This window comes from Pseudorasbora parva, chromosome 17, assembly GCF_024679245.1.
Source record: "Pseudorasbora parva isolate DD20220531a chromosome 17, ASM2467924v1, whole genome shotgun sequence".
NCBI classification, from domain to species: Eukaryota; Metazoa; Chordata; class Actinopteri; order Cypriniformes; family Gobionidae; genus Pseudorasbora; species Pseudorasbora parva.
The window spans coordinates 28,547,476-28,570,504 of NC_090188.1; the positions used below are offsets into that span (position 1 = coordinate 28,547,476).

The 23,029-nt window shown below is 37.1% G+C and overlaps 3 protein-coding genes across 3 annotated transcripts in view; all 3 read right to left on the minus strand.

Annotated features, from left to right (window-relative positions):
* ppp2r5eb (protein phosphatase 2, regulatory subunit B', epsilon isoform b) overlaps positions 1–2,643 on the minus strand; it is a 50,387-nt gene extending 47,744 nt beyond the window's left edge. The window contains exon 1 of the mRNA XM_067421805.1: positions 2,320–2,643. The gene's annotated coding sequence lies outside the window, so the exon portion shown is untranslated. The remainder of the gene's footprint in view (positions 1–2,319) is intronic.
* Positions 2,644–4,576: 1,933 nt separating this feature from the next.
* Positions 4,577–10,097, minus strand: wdr89 (WD repeat domain 89). Its single transcript, XM_067421806.1, has 3 exons — positions 9,968–10,097; positions 8,515–9,220; positions 4,577–6,317 (listed from the first exon to the last, which is right to left on the minus strand). The coding sequence occupies exons 2-3, from the start codon at positions 9,194–9,196 to the stop codon at positions 5,821–5,823; spliced, it is 1,179 nt and encodes a 392-aa protein (XP_067277907.1). The 5' UTR covers positions 9,197–9,220; positions 9,968–10,097; the 3' UTR covers positions 4,577–5,820.
* An 8,136-nt stretch (positions 10,098–18,233) lies between these two features.
* Positions 18,234–23,029, minus strand: part of sgpp1b (sphingosine-1-phosphate phosphatase 1b) — a 33,362-nt gene continuing 28,566 nt past the window's right edge. Inside the window, exon 3 of the mRNA XM_067421498.1 lies at positions 18,234–21,512. Within this exon, the coding sequence (XP_067277599.1) occupies positions 20,961–21,512 (552 nt within the window). The 3' untranslated portion in view covers positions 18,234–20,960. The remainder of the gene's footprint in view (positions 21,513–23,029) is intronic.

Sequence of the window (23,029 nt, forward strand, 5' to 3'; positions counted from 1 at the left end):
CCACAAACAACATCACTCCTTTTCTGAGACACTTCTCCTGTTCTCAGACGTTACAAGCCTGGCAGTATCACTACCTGTAAAAAGAATAAGCCTTCTCTCTCATGTACAAGAACAATGAATTTCACATGCAAGAAACAATCACACAAGAGAACATTGACAAAAACACATAAGGTCAGTAGAAATGAATAAACACAAGCAGTCAATGTGGTTGGGACTTGGGACTCTGAGAATGTCCCGAGCTGGGGATAAGTCATACTGACCCCAAGAACCAACAGAAGGAAATATTATATATATATGAATGAATGAATGAATGAGGCATTTATATAGTGCTTTCATATGTACTACTGTACACCCAAAGCGCTTCACACTCATGTCAGGGGTCTCTCCTCAACCACGCCAGTGTGCAGCATCCACTTGGATGATGCGACGGCAGCAACAGTACAAGTGTGCGCTCACCACACACCAGCGATAGGTGGAGAGGAGAGAGGGTGATAGAGCCAACTCAGTGGATGGGGATTATTAGGAGGTCATTATTGGTGAGGCTAAGGGCCAATCAAGGGAATTTGGCCAGGACACCGGGGTTACACCCCTACTCTTTTACGAGAAGTGCTATTGGATTTTTAATGACCACAGAGAGTCAGGACCTCGGTTTAACGTCTCATCCGAAGGACGGTATATATAATTGGTACAAAACAACAACGGCTATTTTAGGGCCATTATGATTTCTGGCATTGTGACAATATTTAACGCACAATTCCATCGTAAATCTCATTATTATAATGCAAAAACAAAAATATCTATATAAATTATTTAAATATTGGTTTAATATTTTAACTTCTATATTTAATTTCTCAAATGTAATTAATATTTTAAAAAAAAATATTTGAGAAATTTATATGTTTAATATTAAATTCTCAAATGAATGAATAAGATTCAACATTAACGCAATTAAAACAATGTTCTTATATTTATTATCTTTTTTTGTGTGTAAGTTTCACAAGACAAGATCATGAAAAAACTCTTGGTGACGAAAGGGCTGAGAGGAGACAATTCATGTTCCTGTCCCGTTGTAAAGTTCACCCTGGTTTGACATTCGCAGTGAGAGATTTCTGTATGCAAACAAGACGCAGAAGGATTACACTTCAGCAAAATATCAAGGGATGATGACAACCTTCACTCAACCAATATTAATGATGATAGATAGATAGATAGATAGATAGATAGATAGATAGATAGATAGATAGATAGATAGATAGATAGATAGATAGATAGATAGATAGATAGATAGAAATCTCCACTGCAGTGACACTGAGCTAGTATATCAAATATTGAGAGATAATCCCTGATATGCATGATGTTCTGAGATCCAGCTCACCGCTGTATAAAGACCAGGACATATAAAAACATCCTAGGGTTATCCACTGTATAAACTGATTATCCACTGTATAAACTGACAAAGAAATGAACATGGCAACCACAATCTAGGAAACACTTATGCCCAAGCCATTAATCCAAAACACTGCCACTGATGCCCTGGCCCTAATCTCTATACCCAGGTACTTAGAAATAACCTTTCCCAATAGTTTTAACTGAAGGTCACTAAAAACAACCAGTCAGAGTGTAATCTACTCAAGGGATGCAAGTGTTATTGCCGGTGATGAGATATTGCAACTGCCAGGCAGCTGAAGTAAACCAGACCATGGAAACAGGGCAAAGAGGCATGGTGCCACTGAACCAAAGCAAAAAGTTGGCACACGCAAGTAGAGAGATGATCAGAAGTGCTTGTATTTGGTGGGTTAGTCCACAATGAACGGACATATACAGTAGTTTTTACTGAGATACACAAGAGCAGTTGGGTGGGCAGAAAAGTGTAAACCTCCAAAATTCAACAGTCCACATGAGTAAAGATGATGCAGGTTCATGATCTCCCGATGGCCCAAAACACACTTACACATACACAAGCAGCTGACCCACTGCATTCCAGAACACCAATAAAACAAAAACAGATGAAGAACAAGCTTTCTTCATAGCTTTTCACTCATCCACCCATTCAAATGTTTCTTTACAGTCATAAATGTCTGGTAAATATAAAAAGTGTACGGCAGTGTTTTTTTCCCCCAACTTCTTTTTTTCATTTTAGGTTACACAAATATTACACAAACCCTAATAAACTCTGTATAAAAAGTGTTTTTGACCGTAACCTCGTTTATATTACATATTTACTTTGGTATATAAAACCTCAAAACGAACCGGATCTAAACTTGAGTAGGATAGGCAACAAAACAAACAAAAAAAAAAACCTTGAAATATTCAATTTACCTTGATGTTTTCGATGTGAGGAGCTGATATGGGTGTTTTAACCGTCTTTGCACCTTCAAGGCCTCTTGAAGCAGCAGAAAAATAAAAATAAAGACACAAAATCTGTTTTTGGCCTTAAAAACTGCCAAACCCACAGCAATAATCCCATCAAACACTCAAATTTCCGACGATAGAAAAAGATCCAGCTGAAATATGAACATCCCCGGGTATCTCTTTATATCCACACACCGCGCCTATAGATTATTTTTATCCAGAAAATATGTTTTATTGGTGAATATCGGTCCCTTTTTCGCCCTATTGTCAATATTACTGGGCTGAGTCCATGGCACACATAACACGGACGCGCTCTAGCCTGCTGGGCCGGGTTCGGGCCTACAACGCAAGGCCATTGGTTAGTTTGAAGATTCCTCGAAACGTGATTGGGCAATGTAGGTGGCAATCACCACGCATGGGAGGGAAAAACTCCAAGGCTTCTCTAACGATGAATAGAGAAGTTGGGTTGAATTGTGTGCGAACAGGAAAGAGTCACCTTACTATTTTGTCTTATTGAGCTACTATTTTAATTACAACACGTGTTTTTTTAGAATATAAAAATAACTATATAATTTACCTATCTATTCGTATTCGTGACTTGAATACTTTGGTAATACTAAGTTTATTAAGACACTATCCTCTGCATGTATTGTGGAAGAAAGCGCTTTTCAAATAAAAAGTAATTGAATAAAAAAAGTTATACATAACAACAATAAATCTTTATTCAGAATGGAGACATGTTTAACAGGGAAAAATAAATGAAAATAATCTATCTTCTCAGGAATGAAGTCAAACCTGTATGGGAGCCCAACCCTTATGAGGAGCGTCACATACCAAAGAAGAGGACACCTGGCGTGAACTATCAGCACATTGCACGAAGCATTAGGATCATATGGTATCTTTTAAGTTTACGCTTAGCTGCGGTTTGTGTTTCAGGAAATGATTGACGAGAACGCGCGCGTATGCAGTATGCACGCACGTCAACGCGTACACGCTGGTTACGCAGCAGAAAAGTTAATGGCTGTTTAATCTAATTTAAATGTTAAGCGATGTTTAATTTAGATTCTTCATGTGACTTTTGTTCAATAGAAAACTAATCTTTTAAACATCTGTTTTGTAATTGTATACACAAAGATTGTTTTGGGTAGATGTACAAAAAAATAATTAGAAGCAAAACTGTTATATTTAAATTAAATTATTTTGATATGTGTTTGCATTATTCCAATGAACGTAATTATAATAATATTTTTTTACTTTTATTGTACAACATTTTATTATAATTTTTTAGGAAAATGTCATACACACAAGAATAAATGGACAGGATCCAAGCCAAATTTTATTAATTTTCTTAAGGAGACTAAATGGACTATTGCACCAGTTTGGAGAACATTGTCAATTGAAAAAGCAAGGAAGACTATTTGTTTAAAAAAAATATGCATTTGTTTCCCCCAATGGTTTGTACACTCTGGCAGTTTGTTTTTGTGAATTAATACGTATGTTTATGTATATTGTACTGTATACTACTAAGTTTCTCTGGTTAATGATGATAATAATACTAAAATCATTTCAAATATTCAAATCCCATTGAGACAAGTAGTCTCGAGATTGTGTAGAGACATGGAGACTACATGTGTCTTTTGTAATGGTTTTGGATTGGTATTAAATATCTAATATATAAATTTGCAAAGTTAAATATTTAGCTATCTGATAAAGATATTTTTTTTTATTTAAATATAAGATGTTGAAGCCAAATTCATGGAAAAATCCAAACACACAAAAAGAAATGGACTAATAATAAACCTATAACATTATATTATTTAAAATTTAACTTAAGTATTATATTGTGGATATGCTAGAAATAAATATGCTAGAAATAAAAAGAAAGCAAAATGGGTGCATAAAATCTTGGGTGTCTATATTTTCTTTCTAGAAATGTTTGCATATAGTTTCTTAATTTTTCTCTGTTAATGCTGAATGTAATATAAACTAGATGAATACACTGTGTTCCTCTGTGGGTGTATGTTGTTATTGTTCTTTTTATGCAATACTTTTTTTTTATTTCAAATATTGAATGCCTTCAGGGCTCGAAACTTTTGGAAACTGAAACCTAGTTATTTTTGTCTTTGTTTCATCGTAAACGGATGTGTTAAAGGTTGTAAATAACCAGTCCAGTGAATGAAAATATTTAAATAGGTTCAATTTGATATTTAGACCTGAAGCAGTGTAATATTATACATTTACTGTTTTTAATCAGCCCATTATTAATTTAATACAATTGTAATGTTCATTTATTTTCCTTTTCCTTTAAAACAAAACTGGGGATTTGGGAGAGGGTTTCAATTTCAGATTAAAGTCACCATGAAATCAAAAAATATATATATTTCTTTATGGAATATTGCTGTTTTTAATATAAATGTTTGTTTTTATTATTCTATATTATAAACATGCTTGTTTACTTTAAAAGAGAGAAAGTAAATACATGTTTTGAAAATGTTTGGTTTAAGGGCGTTCACAACACACTTAGCAACCCCACACAACAGTTTCTCAATTTCGCTCAGCAGTCATTTCCTGTGCTAGACGCTAAATACAGAATTCACATTATGTTCTGCAACATTGTTAAATATTACTGAGGGCGAGGCAGTTTCCGAAAGATGGGGAGGAGCTGTTGTGGCATGTTTTGTGTTCAGCATATTCAACCTCACCAGACTTGCATTACATCGGAAATCTTAGCCGGGCTCTTATCGTCTGTGTAGAATGTACTCTGACACTGGGGAGCCTTAAAAGAAAACCGCCACCTGTTTGAACCTCACATTTGCATAGTTGACTGACAAAATAAGAAATGCAAACCATGCAGTTTTTGATGCTTTTGCTATAATCTAACCACAATTTATGACCATAATGAAAGTAAACGCTTTGCACTTTGCATCGATTAGAAAGTGCTCATGTAATTGTATCCCAAATATTCTGATGCAGCCCTCTATACAAACATAAAACCATTTCACTCAAGATATAAAAATTCCATGTCTATATAATATGAATCCCCATTCACTAATCTAAATTGTACTTCGATCACAATTTGTGTAATGAGTATGATGCAGGAACATTTTGAACAGAAATGTTGTACAGCTGTTCGGTTAATAGTCATTGAAGTTTTCATGTGTTCTACTTCAAAAGTGAATTCTGAAATGCTGCTAACAAAAGCATAAGAAATGTAAGTGTAAATAACAAGGATGAGAGTTTGTGTGCAGCAATTTGTTAACAACTTATATTTTAAAACCACGAAACACTGTTAAAACTGTATGTTAACAATAAAAAGTTCTTTAGGCGGAATATTTAATCAGTCTCCTTATAACACTATTTTGTTACCTTACATTTGTGAAAGAAAAGACATCGATAGGGTAGCTTCATGCACTTTACAATTTCTTAATTTTAGTCAAATTATCTGTGAGTCCTGTGAAGAATATGCGATCAAGGTAGTTTTGACCGGTCTTTCTTTGTAGCTTGTTTTCTGCGAGCTTTTGTTTTGAGCTGCATGGAGGAGATGCTTTTCAGAGAATCTTTCTTCCCCACAGTGATTTCCTCTGCTCCCGCCTTCCACTGCAACAACTGGCCATCCTCCCCACCCGTCAACAGGCATCGGGCGTTCGCGTCCCACTGGAAGCATCTCACTATAGCTGAATGACCCCCGTTCAAGGTTTTAATTAACTTTAGTCCACTCCCACTGCAGTCCAGGAGGTGGAGCTTTCCATTATTGCTCCCTCCCACTAAGAGAAGACGCTCCTCATCTGACATCCAGGAACCGCCCACAAAGTAGTCAAGCGAGTCTCCATCGGGAAGCTGGACAAGCGTTCGAGCATCGGCCGACCTCAGAAGGGTCAAAGTGTCATCGCTGTCTGGGCGAGCCACATCCCACAGGTGCAGCCCCTCATCATGAGTCAGACAAAGCAGCTGGTCAAGATATTTGCCTGTTAATATAAGAAAGTTAGAGTTTAGGGTTCTAGGGAGTGAAAATATGGTGATGTTTAACATAGGATTTCAAATAGACTTAAACTCAGCTTTTTCAGCAGTTTTTTGTTACTTCCAGTTCTCAGTTATGCAATCTTTAAATAGCTAATATGAATATACAAAGGTCTACAGTGTTTCCACACATTTTAACCAATACATCACATATTACAGCAAAACTTAGCTAGCTATTACTATTATTTATATTTTATATATAATTTCTATTTATTATATAAATATATAATTATTATAATATTTATATAAATTTACATACATTTATATTTATAGAATTATATCATATCATTAATCATTTACCGACACAGATACAGTAGACAGACAGACATACATACAAATATACAGATACAGACAGACAGACAGATAGATAGATAGATAGATAGACAGACAGACAGACAGACAGACAGACAGACAGACAGACAGATAGATAGATAGATAGATAGATAGATAGATAGATAGATAGATAGATAGATAGATAGATAGATAGATAGATAGATAGATAGATAGATGATACAAAAGTCTACTCTAATAAAATAAAAATAATGAACATAAAACACAATTTAAAAAAAGGAATTTGGTCGCTAGCAGGTTTTAAAATTAGGTAAAGTCAACCTCAGATGAACAACAACATGACATATTACCCCGTGTCATTAATTATTTAGCAAAAATAAAGCCAAAATGGAAAAGCCATGGGTGACAAACTAAAGACACCCTTTGATTATTTTGCTTGTACAGCCACTTTTACCAGCAATAACTTGAAGTAACACAAATTCATATCATTGAGTAGGAATTTGGCCGTCTGTTCTTTACGTTGCTTCAGTTCATTGAGGTTTGCGTGCATTTGTTCTCTTAAGGTCCCACCATATTATTTCAATCGGGTTGAGGTCTGGACTTTGACTGGGCCAGTGCAATACATTGATTCTTTTTTTTCAGCCGTTCTGTTATAGACTTGCTGTGCTCTTGGAATCATTGTCCCTGTGCATGACCCAATTTAAAAATGTTTGTGCTGATATGTTCTTTTGGTTTTCACCAAACGTGGCACTGTGCATTATGGCCAATCTCCATTTTGGTCTCGTCTGTCCTAAGGACATTGTTCCAGAAGTCTTGAGGTTTGTTCAGATGCAACTTTGCAAACCTCGGCCGTGTTGCCATGTCCTTTTTAGTGAGAAGAGGCTTTCTCCTGGTAACCCTTCCAAACAAGCCACACTTGTCCCGTCTTTTTCTAATTGTACTGCCATGAACTTTTAATATTTAACATGCTAACTGAGGCCTGGAGAGTCTGGGTGTTTTGCGATTTCTCTGAGCATTGCACGGTCTGACCTTGGGATAAATTTGCTGGGATGTCCATTCCTGGGAATATCGGCAACTGTCTTGAATGTTTTCCACTTGTGATTAATAATCTTCCTGATTGAGAAAACTTCAAATTGTATGAAAATGGATAACCCTTCCTAGATTAATGGCAGCAACATATATAGTTCACCCAAACATAGCCCATGATTTACTCACCCTCAAGTCATCCTAGGTGAATATGACATTCTTCTAAGAGTTATATCAAAAAAGTCCTGGCTAATCCAAGTTTTATAATAGCAGAAATTGTTGCTATTTTTTTGTCCATAAAAAATGCATCTGTTTGTCAAATAATGCTCCGGGGGATTAATAAAGGCCTTCTGAAGTGAATCGATGCGTTTGTGTAAGAAAAATACGGCGACCGGCAGAAACTTTACTTTATAAAGTTTTAAATATGGATATTTTTCTTACACAAACGCATCGATTCATTCAGAAGGCCTTTATTAAGTCCCCGGAGCCATGTGGAGCACGTTATTTGACAGAGATATGCATTTTTTATAGACTTCAAAAAACTGATCAACAATTACAGAGCTACTTTTATAGAGTTGGTCACACTTGTTGTTGATCAACCGACAGGCATTTCATTAGCTGCCCCTACTTACCCTCTTAATTCCAATGGAAGAAGTAAGGGTGTACTTTCTCGCACATGGCTTTTCCATTTTGGTCTAGTTTCACACCCCCTGTGGTGAAAATCAAGCTTTTGCATATTTGCATATTCATGGTCCATGATCAAGGGAATTCAGTCTACATGATGAAATGCAAAAATATTGCTCAGTTAGGTGTGCTGTGACTACCCACCTGTCCAGCAGAGGGAGCTTGCAGTGGATTCACAGTTACAGGTGGTGACAAGAGCATCATCCTCTCCACCCAGACTCAGATCAAACACGTTTACAAGTCCGTCTGTGCCCCCAGAAGCCAAACGGTCCGCCTGCTGCGGGTGGAACTTCACCGCAGTGATGTCATCACTGTGCGATTCTGAGTAAACTCCCAGCAGACCACCCATCTTGGAGCCCGACTCACCTCTATCCTGAACCATACGGGCATCCCAGAACACTAAAAAACTCTCCTCCTCCACCTGCTCCGTGCCTGCGCACAGCACACGATCACTACAACTCACATCAAACGAGCAGTACAAATGTGTCGAATCACTGTGAAACACCTGGGTGGCATTAGAACCAGGCTGTCGGGCATCCCAGCACCGCAGTGTCCCATCGGCGGAGCCGGTGAACAGCAGGTGAGGTGACAGATGAGAGAAACGGACCCCACAAAGAGGAGCCGTGTGACCCTGGAACTCTCCCACCATGCGGAGCGTTTCTCTGCTGTGCAGGTGCACAGAGTAACTAGAGCAGCACGCAGCCAGCAAATCTGACCCACTGCTGCCACAGGATGCAATAGAGAGATCCAGAATGTACGTGGCCTCACTGGGTCGCAGTCTCCTGGCGATGGAGAGAGTACTGAAAGTGTCCTCAAGAGCATCCATGATTATCACTCGAACACCCTGGCACTTTACAGGAAAAGAGGATTTAGTCATTTCATAGATTCTTTTATCCAATGTGGCATAAAGCAGAGGTTCTCTACTGGTCAGCAAATTATTGGCTAGTGAGAGCATGAATTTGAAGATACAATTAAAAACAATATGTAAAATGTATGTACATTTCTAATTTGTTTTATGAATAAGATATATATTTAAATAATAGCACAGCTCATGTTAATATTAATACTAAATGTGTACATTTAAAGACTTTTAGTTCCAATTTATGTAAAATTTGGTTCCTAAAGTGAAACCAATTGATAACCACTGATTTACTGTACTATTTATTACAAGGACAATAGCCTGAAGTCAGGGGGTGTCGACAAGTGATGCAGAATTATTTACAAAATAATTTCTACAATTCATAACATTACAGCCAAAGAAATTAATTTGACTGTTTCATTACACTTGACATATTAAGTGTAAACTAGTTAAACTGAAAACACAAATAAGTAATGCTGCCTTCAAGTGATATAAGAATTATCATAAAACAAGTTTCCTAGTTTAAAAAATTGGACATGAACGCCCTCTCAAGACAAAATGTAAAGGCGATGAGCTCGTAATCACGACTTCAGAAATAGAAAGCATCTCATTTTCGAAAGCACGTAGAGACATCAAATTCACAACATTTAAATCTGACAGCCAAAAGTACTCAGAATACTCTGATAATTAGTGAGGTAATAAAAACCCTCCGTTACTATTACAATACAAAACACTCACATGTGGTCGTTATTTGACAGCCATCGGTGTGTCACCTCCTCAGCTGCTCCCGGAAACACAGTGACAATGAACATTAGTTCCGCGGATACAATTTAAGATAAACAGGCTTAATTTGTTCTAAAAGTAAAATATTTGTAATTCACTCTTCATTTATAAATGTTAGACTCGATGACGCATTATTATTTGTATTCGTATCTAACATGACAACAGGTATGAAAACGTTTTAGTAAGATACTAAAGCGCTTGTTCTGTCACTAGATGTCAGTGTTTTCCTTTATTATAAAATGAGAACTTTTATAACGCAAATGTTAGGTTTTTTTTGTGTGTAAGAATACACACTGCACGAATAGCATATTTTAAAAATTTTATTTTCAATGAACAAATATTCATGAAAATGGACCATTTGTTTTGCATGCCAAACAATCCCTTACTAGGATATTAACAAACTATTACAGTTGTAAATTTGTATTAGCTAACGGATCACTGCTGTCTAAAACTGGTGGAGAAGGTCAAACAGGAAGACTTCACTAGGACATTGTAGTCTAGGAAATAGATTATAATTAGACAGGGTATTGTTGTTGTGATGAGAAAAGAAGATTTTTCCTTTGTCCGCCCGTGCTTTTGTTAAACTCCCAAAGGATACGAACAGCAATGAAACTTGATCTGAAACTACAATCAGCATTGCCATCAGGTTAAAAGTAAAGTATTTAGCTGGCTTGAGCATTACACCAAGCCCATGATGACCTGTATGATCATATTTCCAAAGATCCCATTCTTTATGCCTGCAGGGCACGAAAGTCTCCAAATTACATTTTAAATACCAAGTACATGACATGTATTTGACATGAGATATTAAACTTTTGTAAACCGTTGAAATGAATACCTTAGGTATGCTGTTCTGACAATGAGTTCAATGTGTGAGTGTGAGTGTGTGTGAGAGAGTTGCTCCGGTTATCCCCATTGAATGTATTTGTAGCTGAATGCATATGAGAAGCAAAGATCAACAAGATCAAAACTTTGCTTCAAGAAACCTGTTGTACATGATAAGTAAAAGTATAAATTACAAAAATGTCCACTTTTAGGTTTTGGTACACATCTTTTTGCAGTGAAATCTTTAATGATGATTATGAAATAATCATCAAAATAACTTTTAGATATTGAACTGGAGCAACCTAGGTCTTCTTGATTATCTATCTATCTATCTATCTATCTATCTATCTATCTATCTATCTATCTATCTATCTATCTATCTACACAGCAAATTACTGAGGGATAAAAACCTGGTGTTGGGCATCTAGTGATAAAATCTGGTGTTAATTTACAAATATTGTATGCTTTATCACTTGTTTAGTGTTAAAGCACAGTGTTTCCTTTGGGTGATAAAGCACAGTGTTTCCTTTGGGTGTTAACAATCAACATCTGCGCATGTGCAGAGCATTTTAAATTTCCCCCAGCTCATCCTTCGGTCTCTCCATCTTTATGGATTTCCCTGCACACACAACGGTTACAAGGGCAAGGTATAGTATAGTATTATTATCTTATCAACTTGTGATTTATTAATGAGCTTGTATAATGAGTAGCCGATGTGGATGACTTAACTCTTAGCGTTTTTGTTTTGTTTTTTTACCTCAGTTTAAATTTAGCGCGCTTTTGATCCGCCATTCAGTTTAACATAACTGAATAACCCCCACTAACACACTAAATTCGTTAATGGATATGGAGATTGGAGATTTACGTAAGTGACTTAATTTCGTTGTATTAATTTTGTAATAATGTAGCAGCATTAACATTATGTGTCATTTTTTAACTCACTGGACTTGGATAGTTATTTCTTCTCATTTGGCATAACGTTAAGTATCTTTAGGGCTTCCAACCTTTATAAGACCGTTTATATCTTTCACCCCGTAACTACGAGTTAATTCTGGTGTTTTGAAATGTCATTCAAATGAGAAAGCAGACGTTAATCGAATGAATTAATTGCTCTTATTATTTTTTTTCTTGTGTGACGCCGGGGCTCGATCCCTGGCCGAGCACCCACGGATAGCACGGTCCATCATTGTCGGCGCTGCGCATACTGATCGGCCTGCAACATTTTGCGAGTGAAATGCTCTGTGTGTTCTAGCAATCTTCTCGTTGTACTTTGATAACATACGCCGACCATTCTGTACAGCGCTCCAAAATGTCGAAAACATCGTAGGACACGCTTTTCTTCATGAACTGCTTCAGTCATATAGAAACTCAAGATCAAGTACGAGTGTGCAATCTCGTGGAATGTATACGCCAAAACTCATTTTGGCGTGCATATGATACGCTGTTTTTTGCGTGCATATGATACGCAATTTATGGCGTATTATACATACGAACCCCCCACCCCACTACCCTAAACCTACCCAAGAGAGCGTGTCATATATACGCCATAAAGTGCGTATCATATGCACGCCGAAATGAGTTTTGGCGTATACATTCCACGACATTGCACACTCATACTATTTGACATTTTTCGTCTTATTTTGTATTAGTTGAGCAGACATGCATTAGTGCCCTTCCATGCGCGATTTTTTCTGTACAACTTAGTTCTAGCCTTTTCTAGTTGTAGTATTGTAAATCTGTAACAGTAGTGCTTATGTTTTGAATATAACATTTTCTTGCTATGTGTTGGTATAAAGATAACCTGAAGTAAAACACAAAGTGACCTGATTATTTTGAGTCTTTTAGTTTGCTTTCTGCTTTGGAGGATTTTTGTTTCATGGAATATTGTTTATTATTGCAGAAGGAAACCACTTAAGGCCACAATCTATGTATGCCCTTGGCATTATTACTCTACAAACTAGTGCTGCAACGACGCGTCGACGTCATCGATGACGTCGACTACGGAAATACGTCGACGTTCGTAAAATGCGTCGACGCGTCGTGTCAGACGTTCATCTCGCGTAATGTTGGCTTCTGCTCCTGGTTCTATCACAAAAACCTAGACCGCGAATATCAAAAGTATGGGAATACTTTAAACAGAGGCCAAACAGTGTTTCCCACACATAGACTAATTTGTGGCGGACTGCCACATAATCAATAACGGCCGCCACATTCGTCATTCATTCATTTTTACGCTATTTAAAAGACGCACGCATATTCGTTTAGCTGCATTTCCTTAAGTTCCCTCTCCGCCCTTTTGCGCGTCTCTTACTCACTCACACACACGCGTTGCATTCGACCGTAAAACAAGTTTTATTGCATTTTGGCGCATTTAGTATGACATAGCTTTTAAAACCAGAGCAGTTGAATAACAGAGTTGCGACACGCCTTCATCACGCGGCAGCGCGCGGTCACGGCGCTCATATAATTCTAAACAAACCAGCGGTGTCAATCAATACAGACCAGTGTTTCCCAACCGGGATCCCGAGCAAAAGTTGCGGGGACGCACTTACACTTCGGTTCATCTCGCATCTGATGACGCATCTTTAATATGGGTTGTAACTTGAAAATAATGCTGTAGCCTATGTATGTTTCTGTCGATGGATACACGTGCTGACTCCTCAGGTATGCACTACAACAACAGCGATAATAAAAGAAAAACGTGGGCAAAACGGTCTCTCTTTGTAAACTTTATAAAACGCATGCGAGTGCTGCCGTACGTCCGAATATGAGCAGTCATTTTCACCGTCATCACCCCCGTGTAGCCAGGAGACTCGAATGAGAAGATCTGTCTCTGTGCACTCGTCCCAAAGCGCGCAAATAATGAGTTATCTTTCAAATCCTGTGCTTAAACGGACAAACTCACAAAAAGTATGTCAAAATGTCATAGCCTACTCTATGCCTTAAGTGAACTTTATACAGAAAATACGACGACTATCCGTGGGTCTGATTAAAGGGGCAGTAGCATTCACTGCTGTCTGTTTAATGTCAAACAAAAGATAAAGACATCACTCACTGCTCCTGACTGAATAGCTTTTGTAAGTTTAATAAGGATTTTTTTTTTTAATTTTAAACAGTTAAATGTGTGGTTATTTTACTTTTGATTACTTAATTCCATTTCTCTACCTAAAAACTAATGTTAGACCTACCTGAAAAGCATTGTTTATTTTGTTCTCATCTTTGCTCAATAGTATTTATTTTTGCTGCTGCTTCTATTTAAGTTATCTGTTCTTATTTTCTTTATTTTCATTTGACAGTAGTCCTTTTTCCCCTGAACATAGCAAATACCGAACTGTACTGAAACGTGAACCTAAAACCGTGATACAAAGCGAACCGTGAGCAGTCTGTACTGTTACACCTCTAGCGTAACTTATGTGAGGGGGTGCCACAGAATTTTTACAAATTTCAAAGGGTAAAAAAATAAATCGTTAGATTAGTCGACTAATCGAAAAAATAATCGTTAGATTAGTCGACAGAAAAAATAATCGTTAGTTGCAGCTCTACTACAAACCTAAACGATCCTGAAAGGAAGACAGGCTATGTAAGTATCTCTGCTTGTTGATTGAAGATGTTTGAAACTTTATATCTTAGATTTTTTTAATGTGTTTGTTTTAACCAAATGTGTCTCTTTAACAGGAACAATACTATGTGTTTGGATCATTTTGAGGAGCGCTATCAACGCCAAGATCGTGGGATCGATGAATTGGGAAAGCAAGAACTGACAAAATGTAAAAATGCGTACATTGAATGCAATGTAAGTCTCTTTGGATAAAATCATCTGCCAAATGTAAATGTATTAATTTATAAAGGAATAGTATTTTTTATCAGAATGAATTACAAACCAGACAGTTTTTTAACATTAAGGTTGATTTAATATATACAATGTTGAATTTTTGTATTTTCAATTAAAACATTACTTGAGGAATGTTTCTTTGTTTAATCTTGTTTGAAACGCAGTAGAGATTTATCATGGTAAGATGTTATAGCATTGGAGTATAACAAGAAATTGTTTTATTCAATTGTATGTGTGACAACAATGGCTTTACTGTAGCGAATCCCGGCGAAAGCAAGAACTGACAAAAATGTTTTTTTTTTATTTATTAAAAATGGTATTGAATGCAGTGTAAGTCGCATTGGATAAAAGTGTCTGCCAAATACATAAATGTAATGGAATTGATATATTACAATTTCAATAAATATTCAAATAAATTTGTAGTCACTTGATTTTTTGGGGGAAAAAATAAAATAATATATATAAATTGTTTTAAATTTCATTCACAGTGCCATTTTAGTATTTAAGTATTTACATTAAATAAACATTAAATACACTGGGTGTGTGAGATTAATCACCATAAAGTGTTAAATGTACACTTATGAGTAATACATTTCTCAACACCTTGAGTGACTAAAAAGAAACACTAACACAGTGTTTGTATAACGAACACTTTCGTCAGTGTTGTTTTAACACTAGCAAAGACGGACCTGTATGTTCACCCGGAAAGTGATAATTTTAACACCCGTGGTGATAAATCTCCCAACATGTTTTTTGCTGTGTATCTATCTATCTATCTATCTGTCTGTCTGTCTGTCTGTCTGTCTATCTATCGTTAAAACACATGTATCAAATAATATACAACATGCTTGGAACAGCATTGCATTGCATTATATGTTTTGCCCCCACAATTAGAGCTTTCATTGTGAAACTAAACATTTAAATACCATACAAGACATAACTGGGAGATATAAAGTGACAACTGATATGTATATGCATTTGATGCAAGTGGTCAGCTATATTTACCATTATAAAGCTCTCATTGATTTACATTACAAGCTATCAGAATTGCATCTTACTTCAGTTTGAGCTTCTGAATTAAATCAAAGTGAATATAGTAAGCTCCATATTCTCCCTATATCATACTTTATGAGCCACACTTTTTTTGTGAAAACTCATCTGAAATTCTGTACAATCTACTGACAGCCACGTGCTTCACTAACATTTTGAACGAACACAAAGTGAATAGAGCATAAGAAGAGTGTTTTTGTAATCTGAACTGCCAGGAAAAATATATCTGGCTAAAACATACTCACACATGTGCATTAATATTTTAGACATTACAGTGAGGTCATTGATCTCAGCAGGAACAATCAAACTTCCCATGGAACAATGACTGTGTAAACGTGTGCTTATCAAACCCAGCCATACTTACATAATAAGATGCATTTTCTTTATTTTTCTCCAAAAACAAACAAAAGTAATAGCCTTCTTGCTTTTGATTGAGCATACTCAAACGCAATCAAAGATCATCAGATAACTGCTATGAAAAGCGTGAACAGAGCTTCTATAACAAGCCATTTTATGAACATAAGCCACAGGTCCTCTTCAAACACTGAATTATTAGTCAATTGTTTTTTTAGTGCGATTCTTCCGGTGTCAAGGGCTGGGTGAAGGTCAGCTGATTTTTATTTTGTCTGAACGTTCAGTCTGAGATTTACATTTTGGGTATTTTTTTGTTTGTTTCTAATTCACAGGTTTTACAAAATATCTACATCAAGCTCTTAACACCTTCAGAACGCCTCCAACAATAGAGATTAGGCTTGGGCGGTAATACGGTAAAATGGTATACCGCGGGATCTAAAAATAGCAACGGTATCAGTTTCAATACCGTCAAACCGTCAAAAAAAAAAAAACAGATCAACTTACATATTGCTGATCAACAATTAATTAATAAATATTTAATAAGTTGAACTAATTAAACTATTTACATATTAAATACTATTTATTTATTAAAGGGTTACTTCAGCGATTAGCATATGGCTTTGTATCAGTAGAAACCCTGGAGAATATTCAAATTATTGTGCTTTCCCCTCTCATATCTCCCTGAGACGAGAGATTTATGCATTTTATTTCTGGAAAAATTCCTCCTATGATGCAAAATTACGATTTTTGCATCATAGGAGGAATGTTTGCCCAGAGGCTAAAGACTACAGCCAGCAGAGGGAGCCATTTCCGCATGTTTTGAATCCGGCATTGGGGGATGGGAGATAACACTCAGCTTGCAGGGAGAGCTCAGCTTGCAGACAGGATCATTTAAACGGAGCTATGGTGAGCAATGTAAGTCTTTTAACTTCTCAAATTCATTTCTATGAAAGTTAAGCTTGCAAAGGCATGAACTGAAACGCGCCAGACTGAACTTGCGTTGTGAATGTATGCCGCGAGTGTAGTCGCGATTACCTCAGCTCTCATCACTCCTGCAGTTAGTGCTCAGTGCTGTGATACTCGCGCGGTGACTCACTCATTATATTGAACAGACACGTTCAGTTTTTAATTGTAGTGTCTCTAACTCAGTCACAGTAATGAAGTTGTTGGCGTTGGGAATGGCCTCACAGGGCAGCGAAGCATTCTGGGAATTGTAGTCTTTCATCCCCATGGGAGAAAAATACATTTTCTGTCTTTTCTCAGTCTAGAAGACACCAAATTCAAAAATAATTTCACATTTCTACTGCATTGATGACCCAGTTTAAATACAGATTCATCTTCCCAGCGCTGAAGTACCCCTTTAAATGCCTAAATATGTGTATGCGTTGTTGTGACAGCGTGGATGAGAGAGAGAGAGAGAGAGAGAGAGAGAGAGAGAGAGAGAGAGAGAGAGAGAGAGAGAGAGAGAGAGAGAGAGAGAGAGAGAGAGAGAGAGAGAAAGACGGCGAGTCGGGCACTGAGTTATTCGGTCTCGAAAAAGAACACAACTTCTGCAGTTTGGAAGTATTTTGGGTTTTGACGGTAAATACAGACGAGGCAATTTGCAAATTGTGCAACAAAAAGATGACTGCGAGAGATGGAAATACCTTGAACCTAAGGGCGCTTATCCGAAACCACCATCCACTCACTGCTGCGTGGATGAAAAACCGAGCGCACCCTCGGACTATGCTGTAATATTGCCTTTTGCCTTTTGTCACACAGCTGGCAATGTAAGCAATAAGCATGAACTCCACAAAAATCAAGTGGACATGGGACTCACAAAAAAAAAAGTCAATTGTCTGACAATTGTCTCATAACGGTAAGCATAAAACGTGCAGAGAGTTTCTCAGGGGCAGGGGCTCAAATGTAAAAAATAAAATAAAAATATAGGCCTAATATATATATATATATATATATATATATATATATATATATATATATATATATATATATATATATATATATATATATATATATATATATATAAGCCAACAGTTTGTTGACGCTGTCTGAGCCTTACATCATAATGTTTTAATTATTCACGGTAATACCGTATACCGAGGTAAAATAGGGAGGAGGTTTGACGGTATCAAAATTTGGATACCGCCCAAGCCTAATAGAGATATGCAAAATCATCCTAAAAAAATTAAAAAACAAGATTAATATCACACAAGAACCAGAGCTCCTGAAATAACCTTTTACACAAACATACACAGTATCCAAAGCTTCTGGGACACATTTGGTACAGCGAGAGAAACAATGACAATAAAAAAGACTTTTAAACAATTCTTCTCAAAGTGATTTTACAAAGACATAAACATCTAAAAGAAATTGGGAAATGTAATAGACTTCTGAAATGAGTATCATAAACTGAACAGCAGTGGAAAGTAACTGACACATTTTACATGCAACTTTTTGTTGAATTATGCATGTACTATTAGAGTATTTGATAATATTTTGAATTGGCATTCTTCATCTAATATTTATATTTCATATATAATTAACGCAAATAAAATATTCCACTTTAGCTTAAAGTTTGTCACACGCTCTGTTCAGATGAAAGAAAGAAAGAAGAATGAAAAACAAACCAGATGGTAATAATTGTCTGTGCTTATCAAATATAGCAAAGATTTACATAAAAGGCACTGTGTGGTATCTAAATCAGATCTGTTTATTCAGAATAAGCCATGTTATTTCCAGTAAGACCAGAGAAAGTCAAATCAAAGGCAATAAAGCACTTTTAAATGAGAACGTCACCACTGGACCAGTTTCTCAGGAGCTCAATCTATGTCCTGACAGGACCACACAGATTCTGCTGCCAATCTCTACATTTGGTGCTGATTAGGGTCTTTTTTAAAGTAAAACTGACCTGAGAGCACTACTTTTTAGTAGTTGAATCATTATCCAATTATATTAAAAATCTTTACAAAACATTAAATAAACTAACAAGAAAGAGGATGCATAGAGCTTTGTGAATGACATGCAAACCAATTTTATGAAAGCCTGCAGATTTAGTGTGGGGTTGATAAGGGAAGAAAAAAAAATTACCTACATAATGGATTACAGCTACAGAAAGTACTCATATTTGGTGGTAAACCCATTATGGATTACTAGTACATAGGCCTGAGAGGGGGGGGGGGGGGGGGAAATATGCTACAGTCTACCCTACTTCCATCCACAAACACGCAGACATATTATGGAATCACTCAGAAAGAGTCACGCAGTAAAGAAACTAACACAACTGGTCCAAAAAGCAATGCAGGGTGTTCTCTTTTTCTGGCATAAATACAACCTCCGTCCTTTGTCTCTTCTAGATAACCTCCTACCTCAAAATGACTGAGAGCTACATTGTTCTAGGTGAAGAGTCAAAGGTCAACATGTGCTGGGTGGACTCTCTCGTTATTCAGAAAATCCAAAACAATCCTGTTTACAGAAGTGAGGAATTAGGAAATCACCTTCTCTTGCAGCGGAAAAAGGAACTTGCACGTGCACAAAGACACAAAAGGCCACAGGAAGAGTAAAAACACAGCAGTGTCACGCAAGCCTGACCCATTATAAGATCATCCCAGCAACAACAGCAGGCAGAAGAGCAGTGCAATCTGAGAACAGTGCATTTAAATTAGTACCACAAATTCATTTTAACTATACAGTACATTAAACAGAACCTTGACTATCAAAAGGCGGCTTGAATTATTCATAGGTTTAGTGGCCAACCTGACATTTACCTGTTTTTCCAACCTGACTGAAAATACAGCTAAATGCTAGTAGGGAATGCATTGACGCTTTTCGTTGCACATATTTACACACATACACGTATAGTACCATAGTCTAAGCAGCAAATTACAGGGAATAAAAGCAGTCTGAGATATAACTGATTATAACTGATTCGACATTAAACAATATTCAGAATAAATCACTAGTGCATCACCTTTTTAATGCCAAGAGAAACTGGTTCTTGAGTGGTCAGTTCAAGGGATCGTTCACCCAAAAATGAAAATTATTTATTCACCTTCATGTCCTTTTTAAACTTCTATTTTATTTCTCTATGGAACATAAAATATGATATTTTGAAGAACAATGGGAACCAGAGCCTGTTGAATTATTCTCAGAATATATTTTGTGCTCCACAGAAGAAAGAAAGTCAATTATGCAACGACAAGAGAGGGAGTTGTCATTTTTGTGTTAACTAGTCCTTTAAGGCATCTATCATTATAATAAACGCTCTTCTGCTTTCACAATCTCAATAAACTGCACCATAAAGATCAACACTGCCCCCAAACACCATATTTGGGCGGCCTTTTCATTTTACATTTGAGAGTTCTGTATATATTGCAAACAAGCAATAAAAGCTGTCGTCAGCTTCAGGCGATCCATCACGAGTCGCACCATCGTAAGAAACATTTCAGTCAACTCTTGATGCAAGAGTTTCAGTCGTCCTACTGTGGCATGAACAAAACTCTTTAAAAGATTAGTCAAATGTCCTCTAAAGTTTATGATAATCAGCAAAACTGCTGTATTGCTTGAGAAAAATATAAAAATCCCTATAAAGTACAAACGGTTTACAATAAGATTTTAGATGAGAATAGACATGCTACTGTACTTTACATGCAATGCAAACTGCTTAGAAAAGGGCCATTATCTCTGAATCAACACCAAACTGCTTTTTTTGAATAGAAAATCTGCTAAAACTAGAGTATAAATGATGGAAAACCCATTTAAAGATCATTTGGAAGGTGCAGCACAGTGTTACTGGCTTTAGTTCCATCCAATCATTGATTTGAAGGGAGGGGCCTCGGCAGTCCAACTGGGCTCTTATTAGCCGAAAGGATGGATGGTTCTTTCACCCAATCACAACAGACCCACATGTATAAACAGGAAAGGCACAAGGAAATGCGCATTTAACCCCACGGCTCCGTAGACGATATAACGATACGGCAATTCCACCTCCATGTGCTGCCTGGCCTTCCGAACGTCACCGCTGGGAATCCCAAAGAGCCTGCAGACGAGTGGGATGGTGAGAGCTTTCATTATGGCTCTGGTAGCCAGGAGAATGAGAACACCCAGCAGAAAGCGGAGTAGACAGAGTCCGATCAGGCTGAGGGTTAAAGATGGGGGCTGCAGAGGCAACATCGATGCAGTAGGGTCTGGCAATAGGCCGAGATGGTAGTTGATATGGGATGCCAAGGCAATACCCGCACCAGAGCCCAGGATTTGGGCAGTGTCGCCACGTGAAGTGCTCCAGGTGTCCAAGGTGAAGGAGAAGAGGCCCAGACCCACGTGAAGCGAGATGATGATTAGCGGGGCGTAGGGATGGGTGCGGTTGAAGGTGTCAATGATGTCCAGAGCAGGACTGAAGACCACTACGATCAGCAAACTGTACAGGAAGCCGGCAATGATGTCCTGGAAAAGACAAATACACATATACCAACGTCAACACACAGGAATAAAAAGAAAACATGTGATTGTGCAGTGCAGAGGACCAGAACAGTTGCCGAGATGCAAAGATGCCATAGAAGAATGATTACCTTTTTCACATGTAAATCTGTAGCTTGACCTAATAATAAACAATTTAATTCTACAACACTGGCATAAACAAGAGCAAACAAATAAAGCAGGTGCAAAAAACAAAACAAAACCTATCTGATTTGTGTATTCAGAACAATATGTAAAACCAGGAGACAGGCTGAATGAAAATGCAAACTCACTCCCTTACAGTAGGTGGTTGCTTTTAGCAATGCAGAAGTAACAGCAGCGGCGCTGGGCATGTGACCAAAATCACATATCTTATTGGCCGACCAGTGTGATGGAAAAAAGATTAGATTACCTCTCCTTAGAACACAAAAAGTCACATTGACAGCATGCAAATGCTCATGTTGGTCTGAACAGATTAACAACTTAATTTAAATTGAAATGTTTCAGCACCGAATATTCACCCTGTTGTGAACACATACCGATTTACAGACAAATAAAAAACCTCAGTATATGCATTCTGTTAAATTCTGCATTCTGATAAATCACTACATTTAATGATAATTGTCATACAAATGCAAAGAAAATCAAAGAATGCAACAAGATGGATTGGTCAGTATGTTAAGAGGGGCTTAGCAAAAGGTCAATTCACTACAAGCACATTTTGTGTGTGTGTGTGTGTGTGTGTGTGTGTGTGTGTGTGTGTGTGTGTGTGTGTGTGTGTTCAGCAAATAGCAAGACTTGTGGGAGACATCCAATGTGAGAAGATTTCAGCGTTGGGTGAGAGATACCATAGAGACCACAAGACACACCCACACATTTGTGTGAAAACCACTAATAGGAACTGTTTTAGTGAACTGCTTGACTGTGTGTGTGTGTGTGTGTGTGTGTGTGTGTGTGTGTGTGTGTGTGTGTGTGTGTGTGTGTGTGTGTGTGTGTGTGTGTTGGGGTGGAGGAAATGAGTTGGTTAATTCAGAACAGTTTTTCACACACAGCGCTTAAAGGTGCAGTAAGTGATTTCTGAACAAACTAGTTGAAAGTGGATCTGACCGAGCACCACAACACACTTTTTGCCGCCTTGGGAGAAAACACATCAAACCTCGCCAAGCATATGTCACTTGACCATCTGAATGCTGAGTGCATCATTCAAACTATCTAGACTTTTATTTACTTTTAACACTGATCAACGCACAGCAAGGTTATTTTCGTAAACAAAAACTGAAACTAATACTAAAACTATTGGTCAAAAAACATTTTCGTAAACTGAAATAAAATTAAAAAATCTGAATAAATAAAAAACTAAAACTAAACGAAACTAACTACTCTTACTAAAAAACTAACTGAAATAAAATAATAATTAGCAAAAATAAATATTCGTTTTCGTTATTAATAAGCTCTCTTTAATGTGGTGGAAAATCTGACTGTGGCGGTTGAGGGAGTGTCTGTAT

What these genes read in the sequence shown, in the direction of transcription:
- wdr89 (XM_067421806.1), bottom strand. Translation starts at nt 9,196, where the DNA reads ATGGATGCTCTTGAGGACACTTTCAGTACTCTCTCCATCGCCAGGAGA. An exon ending in AAGCTCCCTCTGCTGGACAG is followed by an intron (nt 6,318 to 8,514) that starts GTGGGTAGTCAC and finishes TTATATTAACAG; the next exon opens with GCAAATATCTTGACCAGCTG.